The 16179-nt window shown below is 41.2% G+C and overlaps 2 protein-coding genes across 3 annotated transcripts; both read right to left on the bottom strand.

Moving 5' to 3' along the window:
• Positions 1–27: 27 nt before the first annotated feature.
• On the bottom strand, positions 28–10250 carry mov10a (Mov10 RNA helicase a). Of its 2 annotated transcripts, XM_084543757.1 has the most exons (22): positions 9865–10250; positions 9664–9769; positions 9351–9520; positions 8681–8922; positions 8323–8569; positions 7849–7989; positions 7593–7749; positions 6963–7114; positions 6704–6874; positions 6124–6271; positions 5502–5663; positions 4613–4716; positions 4419–4516; positions 3743–3841; positions 3463–3571; positions 3250–3367; positions 2202–2393; positions 2030–2101; positions 1747–1872; positions 1557–1645; positions 1221–1339; positions 28–567 (listed from the first exon to the last, which is right to left on the bottom strand). In XM_084543757.1, the coding sequence occupies exons 1-22, from the start codon at positions 9987–9989 to the stop codon at positions 491–493; spliced, it is 3024 nt and encodes a 1007-aa protein (XP_084399883.1). In that variant the 5' UTR covers positions 9990–10250; the 3' UTR covers positions 28–490. The 2 variants fall into 2 exon arrangements, with proteins under 2 accessions (XP_084399883.1, XP_084399882.1); XM_084543756.1 differs by having other exon boundaries at positions 8323–8922.
• A 1033-nt stretch (positions 10251–11283) lies between these two features.
• On the bottom strand, positions 11284–16109 carry LOC311486802 (F-actin-capping protein subunit alpha-1). Its single transcript, XM_084542814.1, has 10 exons — positions 15953–16109; positions 14052–14115; positions 13907–13958; positions 13751–13814; positions 13427–13633; positions 13257–13336; positions 13063–13141; positions 12890–12961; positions 12667–12729; positions 11284–12217 (listed from the first exon to the last, which is right to left on the bottom strand). Exons 1-10 carry the CDS (start codon positions 15986–15988, stop codon positions 12077–12079), a joined length of 858 nt encoding a protein of 285 aa, XP_084398940.1. The 5' UTR covers positions 15989–16109; the 3' UTR covers positions 11284–12076.
• Positions 16110–16179: the final 70 nt, after the last annotated feature.

Here is a 16179-nt window from a genome sequence, read left to right as displayed (position 1 = left end):
TGATTTAGGGCATGTGACAAAGGTGGTGATTAAACAGGCGAGGTCAGTCGTGACGTGCTGCAGAACGTGATTTAAAAAGTTGAGATAGATTTTTTAGTCTTTTATTGGAAAGAAAAAAGTTAATAGATCTTGAATTGTGAGAACAGCAGTAAGACATATGGTGATAAATTCTTAATCCTCTGAAATAAAATGTCCTGATTTTTGCTTCCTAACCCATAAAATTAAAAGCTTATGTGCAAGTATATTCATATTAACTGACGTTTTTTAAACTGTAAAAACCCAATAACTAAAGACTTGCGGTTTCATTTTGGTATCGTAATCAGAACCAGAGCACAGGTCACTGCAAAATATACAAGCAACCCTTACAAAGGTTTATAGAAAAGTATATTATCTTAAATAATACTTGCCAAAGCACAGAAAGGCTGAGACGTCCTTATGTACTTTAATGTAATTAAATGTGTCGATGTCACAGCTGTGTCTAAAGGGAATGTTAATGCTCATTCTTCCATTCGGGGTCCACATACTGCTGGAGGTCACTCTCAGGACTCTGCAGGCACTCTGCAGGACCTACAACAAATGCATAAAGACACAAAAATGTAGTTTCCATCAAAAAAAAATGTTTTGCACACTGCACATCAACAAATCCACTTATGGAATGATTGTTTCAGCTCTAGCGAAGTTAAAGGCTCTTTTAGAGTGCTGTCGGACATGGACGGCGTAACCAACGCACGTAGCCTGTGCTGGAGGTATTTATACTTGTGCGCTCGTCAGTCTGGCTCGCTCTGTAAAAACACCACCCAAACACTAGGCGGCGCTGTGTCTTTTTTCGCCAGTGGGGTTCATTTTTGTTTCTACTTCCTGCTTCACTTTGAACAATGGCGACTGAAACGTTCACCCAAATTTCGCAGAATTTTATACAAATGTTTGCATCTCTGAACCTCCTCAGTTAACCTTTCCTTGATGTGTTCCATCTTTATTGATCCAAAACAATCAATCTGAAAACTGCGGAGATGGGGAAGCAGCCGGAAATACTAAAGCGGAAACACGCTACTACCAAGCGGACCAATCACAGCTCTTGCGCTCATCCTTCCCTGCGGTACATTTCTGGGGAGGTGCACGTCAGTTACGGCGCTAGTGTCTGCGTAGGGGTCTACGCTGTCCCCATAGCTTCTGTGTCAACTTAACAAAGAAATCTAAACCACCTATAAGGTTACACTAACATTCAGAAGCAACGCCGATTTTCAGGGTTGCCAATCTTGACACGATATCTTCCTCTCCTTCTGCGTCTCTGAAGTCAAATCCAGTGTAGCCGTTCTCCTTCACACAGTAGCTGATAAACCTGCAAATGAAAAAGAACAACACACAAATAAGAATATACGAAAGATACGAAACATGTATTTGTATGAAATACAAAAGAAGTCTTCCATGAAAACTGAGCAAATCTCCAGAAAACCTGCAACGTGGACCTCAACTACTACTTCGTAAAATTGCAGTCACATCTTTATCATTTCATATTTTCTCTCGGTGTTATGTCTCCTAACTCTGATAAGTCTTACTTCTCCCAGGTGGGGTCCTTGTTGAGGATCACAGGGTTCCCCACAACTATGAGCAGAGACCTGGCTCTCGTCATGGCCACATTGAACCTCTACAAATAAATGTATACATATAAAAAAAGACAATATTAGTAACATATTAAAGATGCAACAGGTTTTAATGTCACTTCAAGAAAGAAAGAGTGTGACAAGCCTTTTCATTTGAAAGGAATCCGATGTTGAAGTCCTCGTCCATCTTGACGTAGCTGATGCTGCTACGGACGGTAGAGACCATGATGATCTTCCTCTCTTGTCCCTGGAACTCTTCCACAGAGCCCACCTGTCACACGAACAGAAAACACCCAATCCATTACTATGACATATAACTGTGGATGAACATAACTCACAGTTCATTTTATGAAACTTTTCAACAGAAGTCAAAACTTTTTGGCAGAGATTTCAGAGTATCTTCTTATATTTTCAGCAGCATCACTCACCTTGAGTTCTTTGAGATCACTCCACTGACTCAGCGCCGAGACAGACTTCAGGGCCTTTTGGATTTTCTCAACCTGTCAGACGAGTCAGCATGTTACTGATCACTACTTACAAACAAATCCAACCACTTATCTCTCTGCATCTTTAAAACACAAACACAACACGCGGGCTCACCTGTTTCCTGTATGGGGAGATTATGCCGATGTCTTTTGCAGAGAGTTTTGGGAGCCCCTTCTTTCCTTGGGTTTCCATCAGCTTGGTGAGGTAATCGATCAGGACCTCAATCTCTGAGACGTTAAAGAAAGACGGACTGTTGGCCTCTCTCTCATCTTTCCCCATCACTCCATGGAAGATCAATGGGAAGCCCTGTAGTCACAGGGAGTGAGAGGTTATCTGTCACTTATCTGTATTGAATAAGGGTTAATGCTGTTTGGTGATGGCATCCTTGGTGAGACTCCAACAATTAAATTCTATAATATCTTCATAACATCTTTCCATATATCCGGCAGGTAGACCTCAAGAACCTCAGAACAAAAACCAAAAAACATCTTGTTCATAAACCAATAGTATAATAACTGAAAAAGCAGAAAATCCAGTTCAGCTACGTTTGGTATTTGTGCTTGATAAAGTTATTGATATTTATCATTTAATACGAATTATTGCACAATATGTTTTGGTTACTTATCTTTTTCATCTCAAACTTTCTGTCTTTTATTTGTTGCTGCATCATGTCTGCTCACTTATGTCTCCAGTGTCATGTTCTTTTTTTTCTTGAATCCTCATGAGTTTTGCTGTACTTTTTTTTTTTTTACCCCCTTATTTCATTTTTTGCACCACTTTGTTTCCAAATGATCTTGTTTCCATAAAAAGATGGAATTCGGCCTACTTACTTAGATTTAGATAGATGTTTGTGCCTTATGGCACTAATGACAATTAATAGGCACAGATTAGTTTGGCAACTTCTGTAAAGTTAAGGACATTTTGAGAGAAGATGATCAAATAATTAAGAGGCAGAAGTAGTAGATCAGAAATTCATCTATTCGTCAGCCTAGGTTAAAACTGATTTATTTTTATTTTTATAACGTTTTAACAGAATCACAAAATCCTGTTTTTTTAAATGTAGAAAAAAAAAAAATAATAATTTTGTTCAGTTATTACATATTGTGATAACTACAGATTTTTGAGTAATTAAAAAAATGAAACAGTGTCTCAATGTCCACACCTTTCTGGGAAGGTATTTCCAGTTACAGTAGACCTCGCGCTCCCACTGGTCAGCAAACACCTGCAATTCGTTCTCATAGAAAAGCTCATTGGGGATTTTCAGAATGGCTGCATGAGACCTGAGAGAAGTAAAACACACACACAAAAAAATTGGAGGGTTACCAATAATCAAAAAAGTAGCACACTAAACTCCAATAAGCAAAAAGTTAATGACCTGTAGTTTCTCAGCAGTTTGGTGACGAAGCGAGTATCAAAATGTCCGGAGTCTGTGCTTTTCTGATATAAAGAGTTTTGTCTCATCAGCCTCTCCAGCAGAGAAAGTCCTGGAGAGCGTTTACATTATTAAATCATGTTGTTGACCGGAGACACAATCTAATAATGGAAGCCCGACATTATTTAATTCTACACTTGTATCAGTTAAAAGTGCACCACAAACAATATAACAGAAAAACAATCCATTTAGGACAATAATGAAATTATAAACCTCGTCTTACCGAGTCCATGCTGCAACGCAACAGGAGATCGGAGGATTGGTCCCAGCTGCTTTGGATCTCCTGCCAGCACCAACTGACCCTTCTCTACACTGAGCAGACCTGTGAAACAAAGTAAACGTCCAACCAGTCAGTAAGAAGATGCATCACCACTAATGTAGTACGTATAGGCTCACCTTTCCTTAAAGAGGGTAAAGAACAGAGGGTTGAGTCTTAACAGATTTGCTGCTGCTCTGACTCAAGGATGTTGTAAAAGGTTCCTGTCAGACTTTTACATAAAATGGTTGCTATTTTCTTTTTACTTTTGGAAATGCAAAAGTCATGCATGCAAGTTCCTACTTATGCTTATTGGTCATTTGAACAGATCTGCTTTTGGCAGCAATAAAGAGGCTTTAATTAACAGAAGAGACAAAACGAGTGCAGCTGAAATCTGGATCAAGTTCTGTACAGTGGGGGTGGAGAAATGTGTTCAGCGTTTCAGAATGTGTTCCCTCTCTGATAATACTATGCTAACTAAATTATTATTGTACAGATTTCATCAAAATTATAGCCGCTTTAACTAAAACGTTGTACAAGATTTAATTTGCATGTATCATTAACGGAAAAAAATGGAAAGGATAAATGACATGACAGGCTTCATTTCCCTTCAGTGTTTCACCAAAACCTTATTGCAGTTCACCTGCAATAGCAATGACGCACTCCGGCTCCACGGCCTGGCCTGCTTCATCCACAAATATGTGTGAAAAATGGCCAACTGGGATCCCTCCAGACACGAGTCTAAACGCAGAAACGACACAAACAATGTGCCAGATATCAGGTAGAGCCTAGTACTGTAAACTGAGTACTATATGCAAGCAACATGCTCCTTCCTACCTGCCAGCTGTGACCATAGTTGTAACTATGATTGTGTACTTCATCAGAATTTCTTTCTTTGGAAACACAAAGCCATCTTGTTTCTTGTCCCAGTTACTGTATTTCTGAAAGAGACAAAATATATGACAGCAAAAAATAAATAAAATCCACTTCTTCTAAATGTGAGATCAGGCATAACATTATGACCACCTTCCTAATATTGTGTAGCTCTCCCTTGTGCCTCTAAATCAGTTGTGACTCATCAGAGAATGGACATGGGCCTTCTGTCTGGCAACAGAATATTGTTAGTGAGGGTCTTTGTGTCTGAGTTGTTCCTAAACCATTTTTGTGTGTGTGCCTGTGTCAGGCTGCATCCTGCTGTGGAAGGCTGCTGCCATCAAGGAGTGTCATTGCTATGGGGCAGGGGTTCCTGGTCTGGTCTAGGTGGGCGGTACATGTCTAAGTAACATCCACAAGAATGCCAGGTCCAAAAGTTTCCCAGCAGAACATTGTGTTGTTACAAGATGGTTAATGTTAATTACTTCTCCTGTTTTTGGTTTTAATGTTGTGGCTGATCGGTGTATTTATGCACTCCAAGAGTCACACAGTCTTACACAGACAGACATGATTGCGTTTTTCAAGTTATTCATGTAATTGGGATGTAAAAGTGAGTCATTCAGATTAAACTGGCAAAGACAGAGATTGTGATCACTGTGATTGTGACTAATTAGACGAAGATGTGGAACCATTTGTTTGACTTGATGAGATAAGAGGATATCTTTGCTTTCAATTTCAGTTTATGCTCCCACACATGGGTCCTGCATACAGTGTTTATGGACACACATTTGTTGTTTTAGATCATCTCTGTCCGTGTTAAATTGTGGATGAAAGACTGGCAGCTGATGCTCACCTTCAGCTTCTTGGGGACAGTACTCGGGTCTCGGCTGCTGGCGTACACGCGGTAAACCTGATAAGGATCCATGTGTACCATCAGTCTCTCGCAGAGCAAGTCACAGGCACTGTTGGAAGGTGCACAGGCGAGGATGCGGGCTGACGGATCTGCCCCGCTGACCTGACGATGCAAACAAAGTAAACATCATTACTTAATGATGACCCTCTCGCAAAGGACACTGGCGAGAGTATATGACGAAAAGTGTAGTTTTAACTAGCAATTTCTTGGAAGCAAATATATAGTCATGCATAATAAAAACAACATTATTGAATTTTCTAACCCATAACAGTCAACTTCAATCACAGAGATGTTTTAATATGTTATTAGTGTGCACAGAGTTCTATGGAAGCAAATTAATCCCAATATATGTGCTCCTTCTTACAACCTACACTTCAAGGACAACTAAGTATAATTTTTCTGACTTCCTCCTCTTTTATTGATGAACTGCGTCTTCAGGGTGTGGTCTGATAAGATAATGCTGACAGTTGCCATGGCAAGCGGCAAACAAACCAACAATTGTCAACAGATTGTGTGAATTGGCTTTCAGGGTCATTCAACCGACAAATAACAGCACGAATACCTGATTCATAGCTTCAACCAGAGTGATTGTCTTTCCAGTTCCGGGAGGCCCAAACACAAGGTGGGGAGCAGGCTTTGATGAACCGGCTACGATCCGCTGGACGGCGGCGTGTTGTTCTGGGTTGCTTTCCAGCTGTTGGTTGAACATCCTGAGAGAGTGAAGAGGGAATGGATCTTTGAACACATGTGGAAGACTTGAAAATGTTGAGCAGAAAACACGAATAAGGTTGAGCCTGATCATTCATGTGCATTATAATGTGCAGTGAACATTGTCTGGTGTGTGTTCCAGTGAGTTTTCGACAAAACAACCCCCCTTCACATTACCTCATATTCTACCTGAGAGCTCATGGCATTAAACCAAGAAACGCTGCCGCCTCCTGTTAGTACAATATGGTGGATAAATGCCCGGGTAGAATTCGGGCAAAGGCTGCGAGCACTTACTGTCACGGTTATAAACTCCTCCTTCCCTTATCACCAATGCCAGACAGTTTAATTTTCTCTTGTGCAAAAACATATGAGATACAGTACTTTAAGCAGTACTTGTAGTGTGTTTGTAGATGACAGTGTTCATGTGAAGAGACCTGAGTTTAGGCATGGGAACAATAGTCACTGCCGCACCAGACGGGAACAGCACCTCTCCAAGCTGATGTTTCGCCGCCAAGTCCACTGCCCGATGCTGGAGCTTCACAGGGAAGCGGTTGACAGTAAACTCCACATTGAACTTCATATTGCTGATAAAAGTCTGCAACAACCTGAAACGTGTAAAGAGCAGGGTAACATGTGAGCTCGGTTCGCTATCCTGCGTTCACATTAGTCAGGTATCCTTACTCCTGTTCTTACCTTTTTGAGAAGCCCAGCTTCACCCTATCCAGCTCTACTCTGTGGACGTATCCAATGTACACAGTGATCGGCTGGACGGTGTCCTCAGATTTGGACACCCTCAGACAATCTCCTCGAAGTACAGACGGCCGATTCTCAGCGACACCAGGAACCTTTTGGAAGACATTATCATTAGTCCTCTTTTTGCCTGGTGCTTTATTTCTTTATAGTCACACAGTAGTAGATGTTAGGGCAGGTTTACCAAATAAACCTCAAAGTTTGCAAGTAATTCTGACACGATGACAGATTCTTTTTGGCTCGTTTGTATAAATATCGCTGATCTCACACACTGCTCTTCCGATAATCTGTGTTTTCGTGTACTTTTTCTGTTGATGTTATGATTGTGAAATGTAACATCACATTTGCCAAGATAAACTAAAACATTTCTGGGTACGAGCGCGACTATATTATAAATTCAGCTCATATAAACAGTGCAGGTGAACCCAAGAAATAGTTTAGCTCAATTTGTGGGAAGACAAAATCCAAAAACAAAAGAACCCTGTTATTAAAAAATTATTTTAGGTCAAGTACCAAGAAAAATTTTTTAATTTATATAAGTGTATAAGTGAATTTAAAGCTTAGGGGATTTACTTTGAGGGTGAGGAGTTTCCCTTGGTCTCGTGTCATGGTCTGATTGCAAAGCTTATACTTCCCGATGTCCGCCTCCATCTGTATCTCCTCCAGGTGTAGTAGTAGGTGAAATCGGTGGGAGTAGTTCTTCATCTTCAAGTCACAGTTGAGGAGACTCCTGGACATGCAGCGCAGAGAAGAACATTGCCTTTAAGAGGAAGTCAAATCTTTAAAATATTTAGCAGGTTAATTGTTACAAATTTGGTCGTTCCCTCACTTCACTGATGCAAGTTTCTGTCTGGCAGCTGGAGAGAGATAGTCAGAGTCCTCCATCCCTCGTTTAGCCAGTTCCTTCAGGTATGTAGGGTACTTGTATTCTCCTAATCGCACTGTCATAGTCAGCTGATGGACAACAGAACTGCAGAGAAGAACATGATGCACCATATGACTGCAACCAGCATGGATAAAACACAATGTAATGTGTTGATCTCACATCTAGTGAATTTGGAGGCCAGGTCAACACCTTTTGATGTTTTTCAAGTTTTTTGAGTTGTTCCTGAACCATTTTTGTGTGTGTGTGTGTCAAGTCTAAACATTTCCCAGCAGAACATTAAACTGTCAATAGATGTTCAATGTTATTTACTTCTACTGTCAGTGGCTTTAATGTTGTGGGTCATCGCTTTACTTACTGAAATCTGTTAAACCCTAGTCTTGGACCGGTTTACAACTAGTTAATCAGTCAATAACTTACCTCTCAGGTGGCACTCCCTCCACTATCACAGTGGCAACAAGATTGTGCGTGACTAGCTGAAAGGGTTTATAAGGAGACACAGGCCCCAGCTCCACAGCCAGCGGGGTCTGGGCTGCAGCTTCTATCTCCCTGACAATGCAGAAAGGGGCCGATCCAGGCAGATCTGGGCAGAACTCAAAGTACATTGTGGCAGGGAAATACCCATAGTGGTTCAGCACGTACCGAACCACAACTTCATAGCGTTCTCCTGCAGTGAATAAAAAAAGAAAAGGAGGGAAGAATCTGTAGCATTGTCTTCGTATTCTGTGTGTTTTTGTGGCAGTCAAAAAGCAGAGGAGGGTGGGTTTGTTCCTCTCACCAGGACATAGGTATAGCGGACAGGCTCTGGTCACTCTCCTCTCATCCTCCAGAGTGAAACAGCGCATGCGGTGCAGGGCAGTGTAGTAGGTGAAGTGGACGCAGTTTGCGCCCTTGTTTTCAATGTGAAACCTGACGACGAACAGCTCCTTCAGACAGGCCACGGTGAACTGAACCTTTCCACCGGTCGCCGCAGGCTCTGAGGTGATCACAACGCCTCCCTTGTCAGCCGTCAGCTCAGTCCTGAGAGAGAGACATGATCGGGCTTTTGTGGCTGATACTGATATTAATATTTGGGTGTTTAATGTTGTAAAAACAATATATTAAGTGATTGTGGATGTTTAAGACTAACAATACTAGAACAGATGAATTAACATTGCTGTACAGCTCTGCTTTAAAATAGCACAGGGAGCCTCCCAGACAGGTTTTAAATCTCAGAAAAGATATCAGTGAGAACTATTATATCTTTTGTCATCTTTTTTTTGTTTCCTCCAACCAGTAAACAGCAGGAAGTAAAACAGAAGTCTTTGTTATCAGTTCTAATGATGTCCCTAAAGCCAAATAGCTCAGGTCTTTGTTCTCAAATCTCACTTCACATGCCAGGAGTTTAGGCGTCACCTTTGACAGACAAAATAAATTCCATCATGAATCACAGCATCTTGTAAATATACCTGTTGGCCTTCAACTTGCGAAGGATTTCTTTAGCCAGCTTCCTTTTTGGGGTAAGCACAGGGATGACAGGGGGGATCGGGGTCGAGGAGGAGGGCGCAGGTGTCTCAGGACCGGAGCTGTGTGGCTGAGGGGCCCGGGGCCTCCGCCACTGGTCACAGTACACTCGAACCTACAGAAATAACACTGTGTTTCCTCATAGTGTTTCTCACCTTTCTGGGAGTCGACAAAATTTAAAACATGTCCAGCCTCATTTCTGCTTGACATTAGTCCTCAACAACAAACAGCACATGATAAATAGAGATCCTATCTTACCTGAGGTTTGTCATTTATGTGGACTTTCCCGTGGCTTATGTGGGCTTTGTTGAATTTCAGAAGAGCAAAGATAACATTGGAGAAGTTTGCATCTTTAATTCCTTCTCTGTAAACACGGACAAGATCATGAGGGGTGTTGCACAAACAAACACAGCCTGACTGCATGTCTTACACAGAGGTTTTTGTTTATTTGCCGCCTACCTGCCCTTAAACTCAGAGTTATAGATGTGTCGAAGTTCATTTTTTGTTAAGCTGTTGGATATTCTGTCTCCCAGAAATTCAATGAAGTCCAGTCCGGATTCAAGCGACTCTATGAGAGACGGCATGTCGACGTGTTGTTACAGGCCGCTACTGCTGACTGTCCCGGACTGACAGACCGAAACTAAGGAAGTTTATCCGCCGACAGCCATTACCCATGGCTGCTAATGTGGCTGCGAGGACATTGCAACTTATTGTGTGTATTTTGCGCACGGTTGCCGAGTTTGGAAGCCAAGCGTCGATTTCTCATTAATTTCTTAGCCCCCCAAAGTAGCTTTTAAACTGCATATAAATCTACTTTTTGTTTTCGCGCATCTGACGCAAAACGTGTGCCGGTGAACGCTCCCCAACTGTCCCAGTTTAGGGACTGTCTGTAAATGCGTTGCACACGGAGAGCGAAAACACTTCCACAGCAGAAAAACAACAGAAGGTTGAAACGAACGACTCTAGCGCGAAATTGTTCAGTCGCAAAATACTTTGTAAGAACTGAAGTCAAAATTTATTTTCAGCCGTAAATTACAACTGGCCAACACCCGCTTCCTCAGACATGCTACTGCTGACACTCCCTGGACATCGTTGCATAATCACGTTGAACTGTGTGAAGTGTAGTCCTGCAAACGAGCCAGAGCTTCTTGTCAATACTTACTGATAGCTGCACTTAACGATTCATTAAAACTTAACAACTCATAAACTTTTCATAGTCCATTATTTATTCGATTTATCTTATTGAATTCTCCCCATTATTTTTTTCCCAATAGCTAATATTTAGATTTTTAAATTGAAATTACATTTGACGTAAGATGTTATAAATCTTCATATTTGAATTTTTGACCTGCCTAGTATTGTGTAGATCTCCCTTGTGCCTCTGAAACTGTTCTGACTCATCAGAAAATGGACATGGGCTTTCTGGGATCTAGGGAATTTGGAGGCCAGTTCAACACCTTGTGCTGTTTTCCATGTTTTTTTAGTTGTGTTTTTGTGTGTGTGCCTGGGTCAGGCTGCATCCTGCTGGGGATGGCTGCTGCCATCAAGGAGTGTCATTGCTATGGGATGGGTCTAGGTGGGTGGTACATGTCTAAGTAACATCCACACCAATGCCAGGTCCAAATATTTCCTAGCAGAACACTGAATTGTCATAAGATGATCAATGTAATTTACTTCTCCTGTTGTGGTTGTTCTTTCCTTGACGTTGTCACCTTGGGTTGTGTACAGCATCTTGAGAGTTGAGTGATGTTATTGGCTCTATATAAATTAAGTTGGAATGAATATTTGGTTATGTCTGTCCATACACAGGTCATATTTGGTCTGCATATATACATATGTGATGCAACACTAACGATCACCACTGCTTGACAGATCATATTTGGTGCAATATTTTTATTTCATGAATATTAAATGTACTTACAGTTTGTATAAAAAATATAGCACAAGCTCAAGGCAAACAGCCGGCAAGAGAACACCAATACTTAATTAGTCCAGAGGGATATAGGAAAATAGGAAAATGAAGGTTTCTCTCTACACCAGAGAGGAAAGAAAGAACTAAATCCAAAGAGGGAAGACAAAATGGATGGGAAAAGACATTTATGCTTTGACATGCCTGCCGGTTACAACTCTGCAACCAGAGGAATACATAAATATATTTGGGATCTTTTGACTGAAACATAAGCAGTATAATTTGTCGCTCTCTCCAGTCATGAGAACAGTCACCGAATTGCATAAGGTACTTCCCCTCTGTTGACCACAAGAAAAAGAGGTACTGGAAGCTCTCAAAGAATATTAGTCATGTTATATAGAAAGAGTAAATTAGTCGCTACATGAAAATGAAAGGGGTTTTGGGAGAATGTGTGTCCATCTGAAGCACTGAGGGATCCGAAACCCTGTGTGTGTGTGATGTGTATGTGACGATTTGAATCACCCGAACTTTCACAGTGTCACTGAAGGCGTTATTTCATAAAAAATAATAATATGTTTATAAATGAGAGACAGTTAAACCACTTGATGTCTTTTTAAAATAAAGGCATCCCCTCTTAGTGCTCAACAGAAACTGTAATTTTCTGGAAGGACATACAGTACGTTAGACTGCGTCACACATCTTTGCACAAGCATCAGCATTCTCCCCCGATCAGTTTGTCGTAACCCCAACAGACTCTGTGCTCTAAGCGTTCTGCATCTCCTTGCCGATCTTGTAGCTCAGGATCTTGTTCCAGTCGATCTTGGTGCGGGTGACCGGGAGTTGTCTACGTAAGGCTTTGAATGTGGTGTCTGACATGGTCTGATAGTTCTCGGAGATGGCCACCTGGAAAACAAATACAAAAAGTATGTCATGTCCTGTTCTCTAGGTTTACATTATTAGTTTATATTTTGGAAAAGATCATGATGGTGCCTCTTTCAAATATAATCTGTCTTATTTAATTATCATTTATTCAGATTTTTCAACTATTATTTGTCTGTGATTTATAAATCTTATTGCAGACATGTATTGAACACTGTACGGTTTTTTGTCAATAAGTGAGGATGATTTACTAATGCAACAAATAGCTTTTATTTATCCAGTAAATTAATAAGAATTGGAGTAAATGGGAAAAAAATATATATAAATACGTGGTGTAATTAAACTGCACCAGTTCTCCAAGGTATACCTGTACACTGGGTACAGACAGGATGTTCCAACTATCATGTAAAACTTGCCTTTGTTGTTCTGTTGCTTTAGGATTTTATTCATATATGGAAGCAGCTCCTACGTACCTGGTAATTATTCTCTGCATCCTCAATAATTTTCACCAACTCCTTTGCAGTCTGGCTCTCGTTCTGCCGAAACACACATTTTGGTGTTAATTAAACCAACTAAAGACTCTAAACACACATGAACATGAAACAAAAACAGATTATTTTTGATGTGATTAGATTTTCTACTTTGATTTTAAAGATGGACGAAAACAAGAAAACTATTAATAGACAAAATACTTACAGACACAGTCAGAGATTCCTGGACTTCTTTATGGCTGACCAGCTGCACATTTCCATCCTCGTAGTAATGTACCTGGGGTTAACAGAGGAATCAAAGAGTTGAGTGATTCAACAATGAAACAAAATGAACTCAATAGCTAAGCTTACACTGCACCAGATAATCACACAACATACCTGTATTTTCAAAACCCCAACCACCTGTGCTGTAGACTGCGAGACACTGAACTTCCATTCAGACCGGCAGCGACCGTTCCTGGAACAAGTAAATGTACGTGTGAAACACTGTTCTCAAACGCCACCGTACCAATTCTCTGGGTGAATCTGATTAGGAAATTTTAAAAAAATATGATTATCCACTATCATCTTACCAGAAGTTTTTAGGCTCAAATTGATGACCCTCGATGCACGCGATGATGGTCTGCTGGCCATCGATCGTCTTCCCATAAACCTGAGGCAAATGAAACAGGATGAGCAGCTGACTCACTGTGTGCAATTCTGAACACGGCAGCCAGAGAGTGAACCGAGAGAGGGATCTTACGGTGCAGACTCCACTGGGGTAGTGGTCCTTGACGTAGGCCCTGAGAGCAGAGTCACAGGCATCTCTCCATGACTTCAGTGCTGCCTCGCCCTCGTGGGGCCGGGGGTCACTGGCCTCTTTCCTCAAGTGGTCAAACTTGAAGGAGATCTTGTTGTGAGGGTCAAAGAAGCGACCATTACCCAGATCTCCGTGCTCTGTTATCAGTACCTTCAGACAACACAGAGAAACCTGCTGTTATTCAGCTATAATGATGTAGACTAGTGATGAAATATTTTACATTAATTCAGGAAGTAAATATTTTTTTTTTAAAAAAAAGGAGCTTGCCTGATCTTCATATCCATCAATTTTAGCACGGCTAAACTGATCCATGTTGTACTGGGCGAAGGCACTGCATTTAATAAGAAAAGAACCATAAGCGTGAAAATCTGCTGCATAACATTATTTTAAAATCCTAAAGAAAAGAAAAATGGAGAAACTTACTGAGCCGCCCCCTCTCTGAGAAGATTATCATTGTTGAGCAGTATTCGCACATCTGAAAATGGCACAAGATAAGAATTAACAGTGTTTTTCTACACACACTAATTGCAGGTAGAAATAAACATGTAAATCACAAAAAAAAGTTTACCATTGAAAACCTCATTGAACTCTCCAGGGGGAGCGTGCATCACAAAATTAGCAGCAATACGGACCTAGAGACAAAAAAAAAACCACACAAAACATGTTCTCATTAATCACTTTATCATGTTATACAGAAATAATATAGGATTCAGTTCCCTTCTAAGGAACTTGGGTAGAGAAAAATAAAAACAGTCTATTTAACCAAAAGACAAATCTGCTGCAAGATGTAGCAGGTGATGCCTATAATAAGTGAAACACCTGCAAATAGCCACTAGAGTGAAGCAGAGAGACGTGGACTAACTTTCTTGACTGAAGCGAGCACTATTCAGGCCTCTCTCCGTAGATGGCAGGCAGTACGTATCAGCCAATGGCTTTTCTTAGCAGGCGGTATGCATGTGTGTGCATGTGGTGTCAAAGCTGCAGTGGCACTACTGCTCTCACAAGTTAAAACTTAGCAAGGACCGAGAGGTACTGGCAAGGTATAAACTCATTTAACAAAACATTATACGTACACTAGTACTAGTACTAAACAGACTGTTATAATATTCAGTTTATGCTGCAACAGGATGGGAAAGGTGGTAATTCAACGGTATGATCATTTAGGAGGATGTAGTTTGTGGTGCTGTTCTGTCATTTAGCCGAGCCAACTGAGTAACCTGAGGTTGTCAAAATAACATGAACTTGTGTCAATACAACACAACAACATTCAATAGTACTACAAACCACGGAATGCAAAATGAAAACAAAGTCACTTTAAACAAATGCTGAATACCACGACAGTGACTCATGAAGCTAAGAGTTTGTGCAGGACCAGCGCATTCATTTTCACTAATGTACACAGTGAACTGATAAGGGAGTATACTTGTATATCAAGCAGCACATAGCTGGTACGACAACTATTTTGTCGTGACTATCGCTGCTTAAACCAGCCCTACATCCCAATGCCACTGTCACGCTAAAGTGTGGTTGTACCGGTGATGCTGTCTGTCAGGCAGACAGACAGGGTTTATTAAAGCCTCCGGGGCTGCAGCTGGCACTGACCTACTAAAGAGATGTCCTGCTGAAAGGGCAGAGGGACATTACAGTGGGTAACCTAGATAAACTGCGGTCCATTCAGAGCCCAGGCGCAGCTTCTCCACTGTGTGATTTAAAAGCAGGATTGTATCTAATAAATACAGACGTAGTTAAAGGGGCGATTTGCATTCATTTTAAAGGTTCAGTGTGGTAATACTGGGAGGTGTAAGCTCCTGGCCACAGCTCCAGCTCGAGGAATGCAAAGCGTTATTTTCCAACATGTTGTAGCATGATGTAGGCTGCAAACCTCATCTACAACAAGGCCACGTAACACCGCAGGCGGGGACACACCATCTGTCTTATCTGTCTGGTGTGAAAAGTTACAGAAATTATAGAGAGCTGGAAATTAAATGACTGCACACTGGAGTATGCGTGTCCAGTCTAAACTTCTAGTTTAGAGCAGTTCAGAAAGCTGCTTTAAATGACGGTAAACTGGGTGTGGGTGGTGTTATGCTATCGATGCTCTGTCGTTATCCTTACTGTAAATGCAGGAAGTAGCTCGACTTCCCTTGGTTTAGCGTTAGCCAACCATTACAAAATAGCCTTAACGAACAGTCATGCTAATTCCCCGCAGGTAACTATTAATAAAAGAGAGTCGCAGACATACAACTTACATTATGTATTTGTGAAAAAGAGAAAAAAAAATTGCGATGCTCAGCTGTGAGTTGTCAAATACAACACTGCCTCGGTTTAGCTAGCTCCGACAAGAGACACATGAAACGTTTCCCCTGACCAAATGACCCAACATTGAAAGGATTTCACAGTCCTGCTATTGTTCAAGACAAATGCTAAAGGTAACAAAGTAATTATGATATTAATTTCGTATAGTATTACCTTCTCTTCCTCGCTGAGCTCATCGAAATCTGCCATCTTGGCTCAATGAACCGTTAACAAAAGCGACGGTGAATGTTGCCAGGTTTGTGTGACTCCTCCTCCCAACACAACCAGAGCCCCAATCCGGAAAATAAGGTCTTGTGTCAGAGTCTGTTTCCTCCTCCACCCCGCCGGAATGAGGAAACTGGAAGTCTCATGAGTCTGTGAGGCACAACATAAAACACCTG

The sequence above is a fragment of the Chelon labrosus genome (genome assembly GCF_963514085.1).
Source record: "Chelon labrosus genome assembly, chromosome: 4".
Classification (NCBI taxonomy): Eukaryota; Metazoa; Chordata; class Actinopteri; order Mugiliformes; family Mugilidae; genus Chelon; species Chelon labrosus.
The sequence above is the reverse complement of the archived record's forward strand: the minus strand, read 5'-3'. Positions and strand labels throughout refer to the sequence as shown.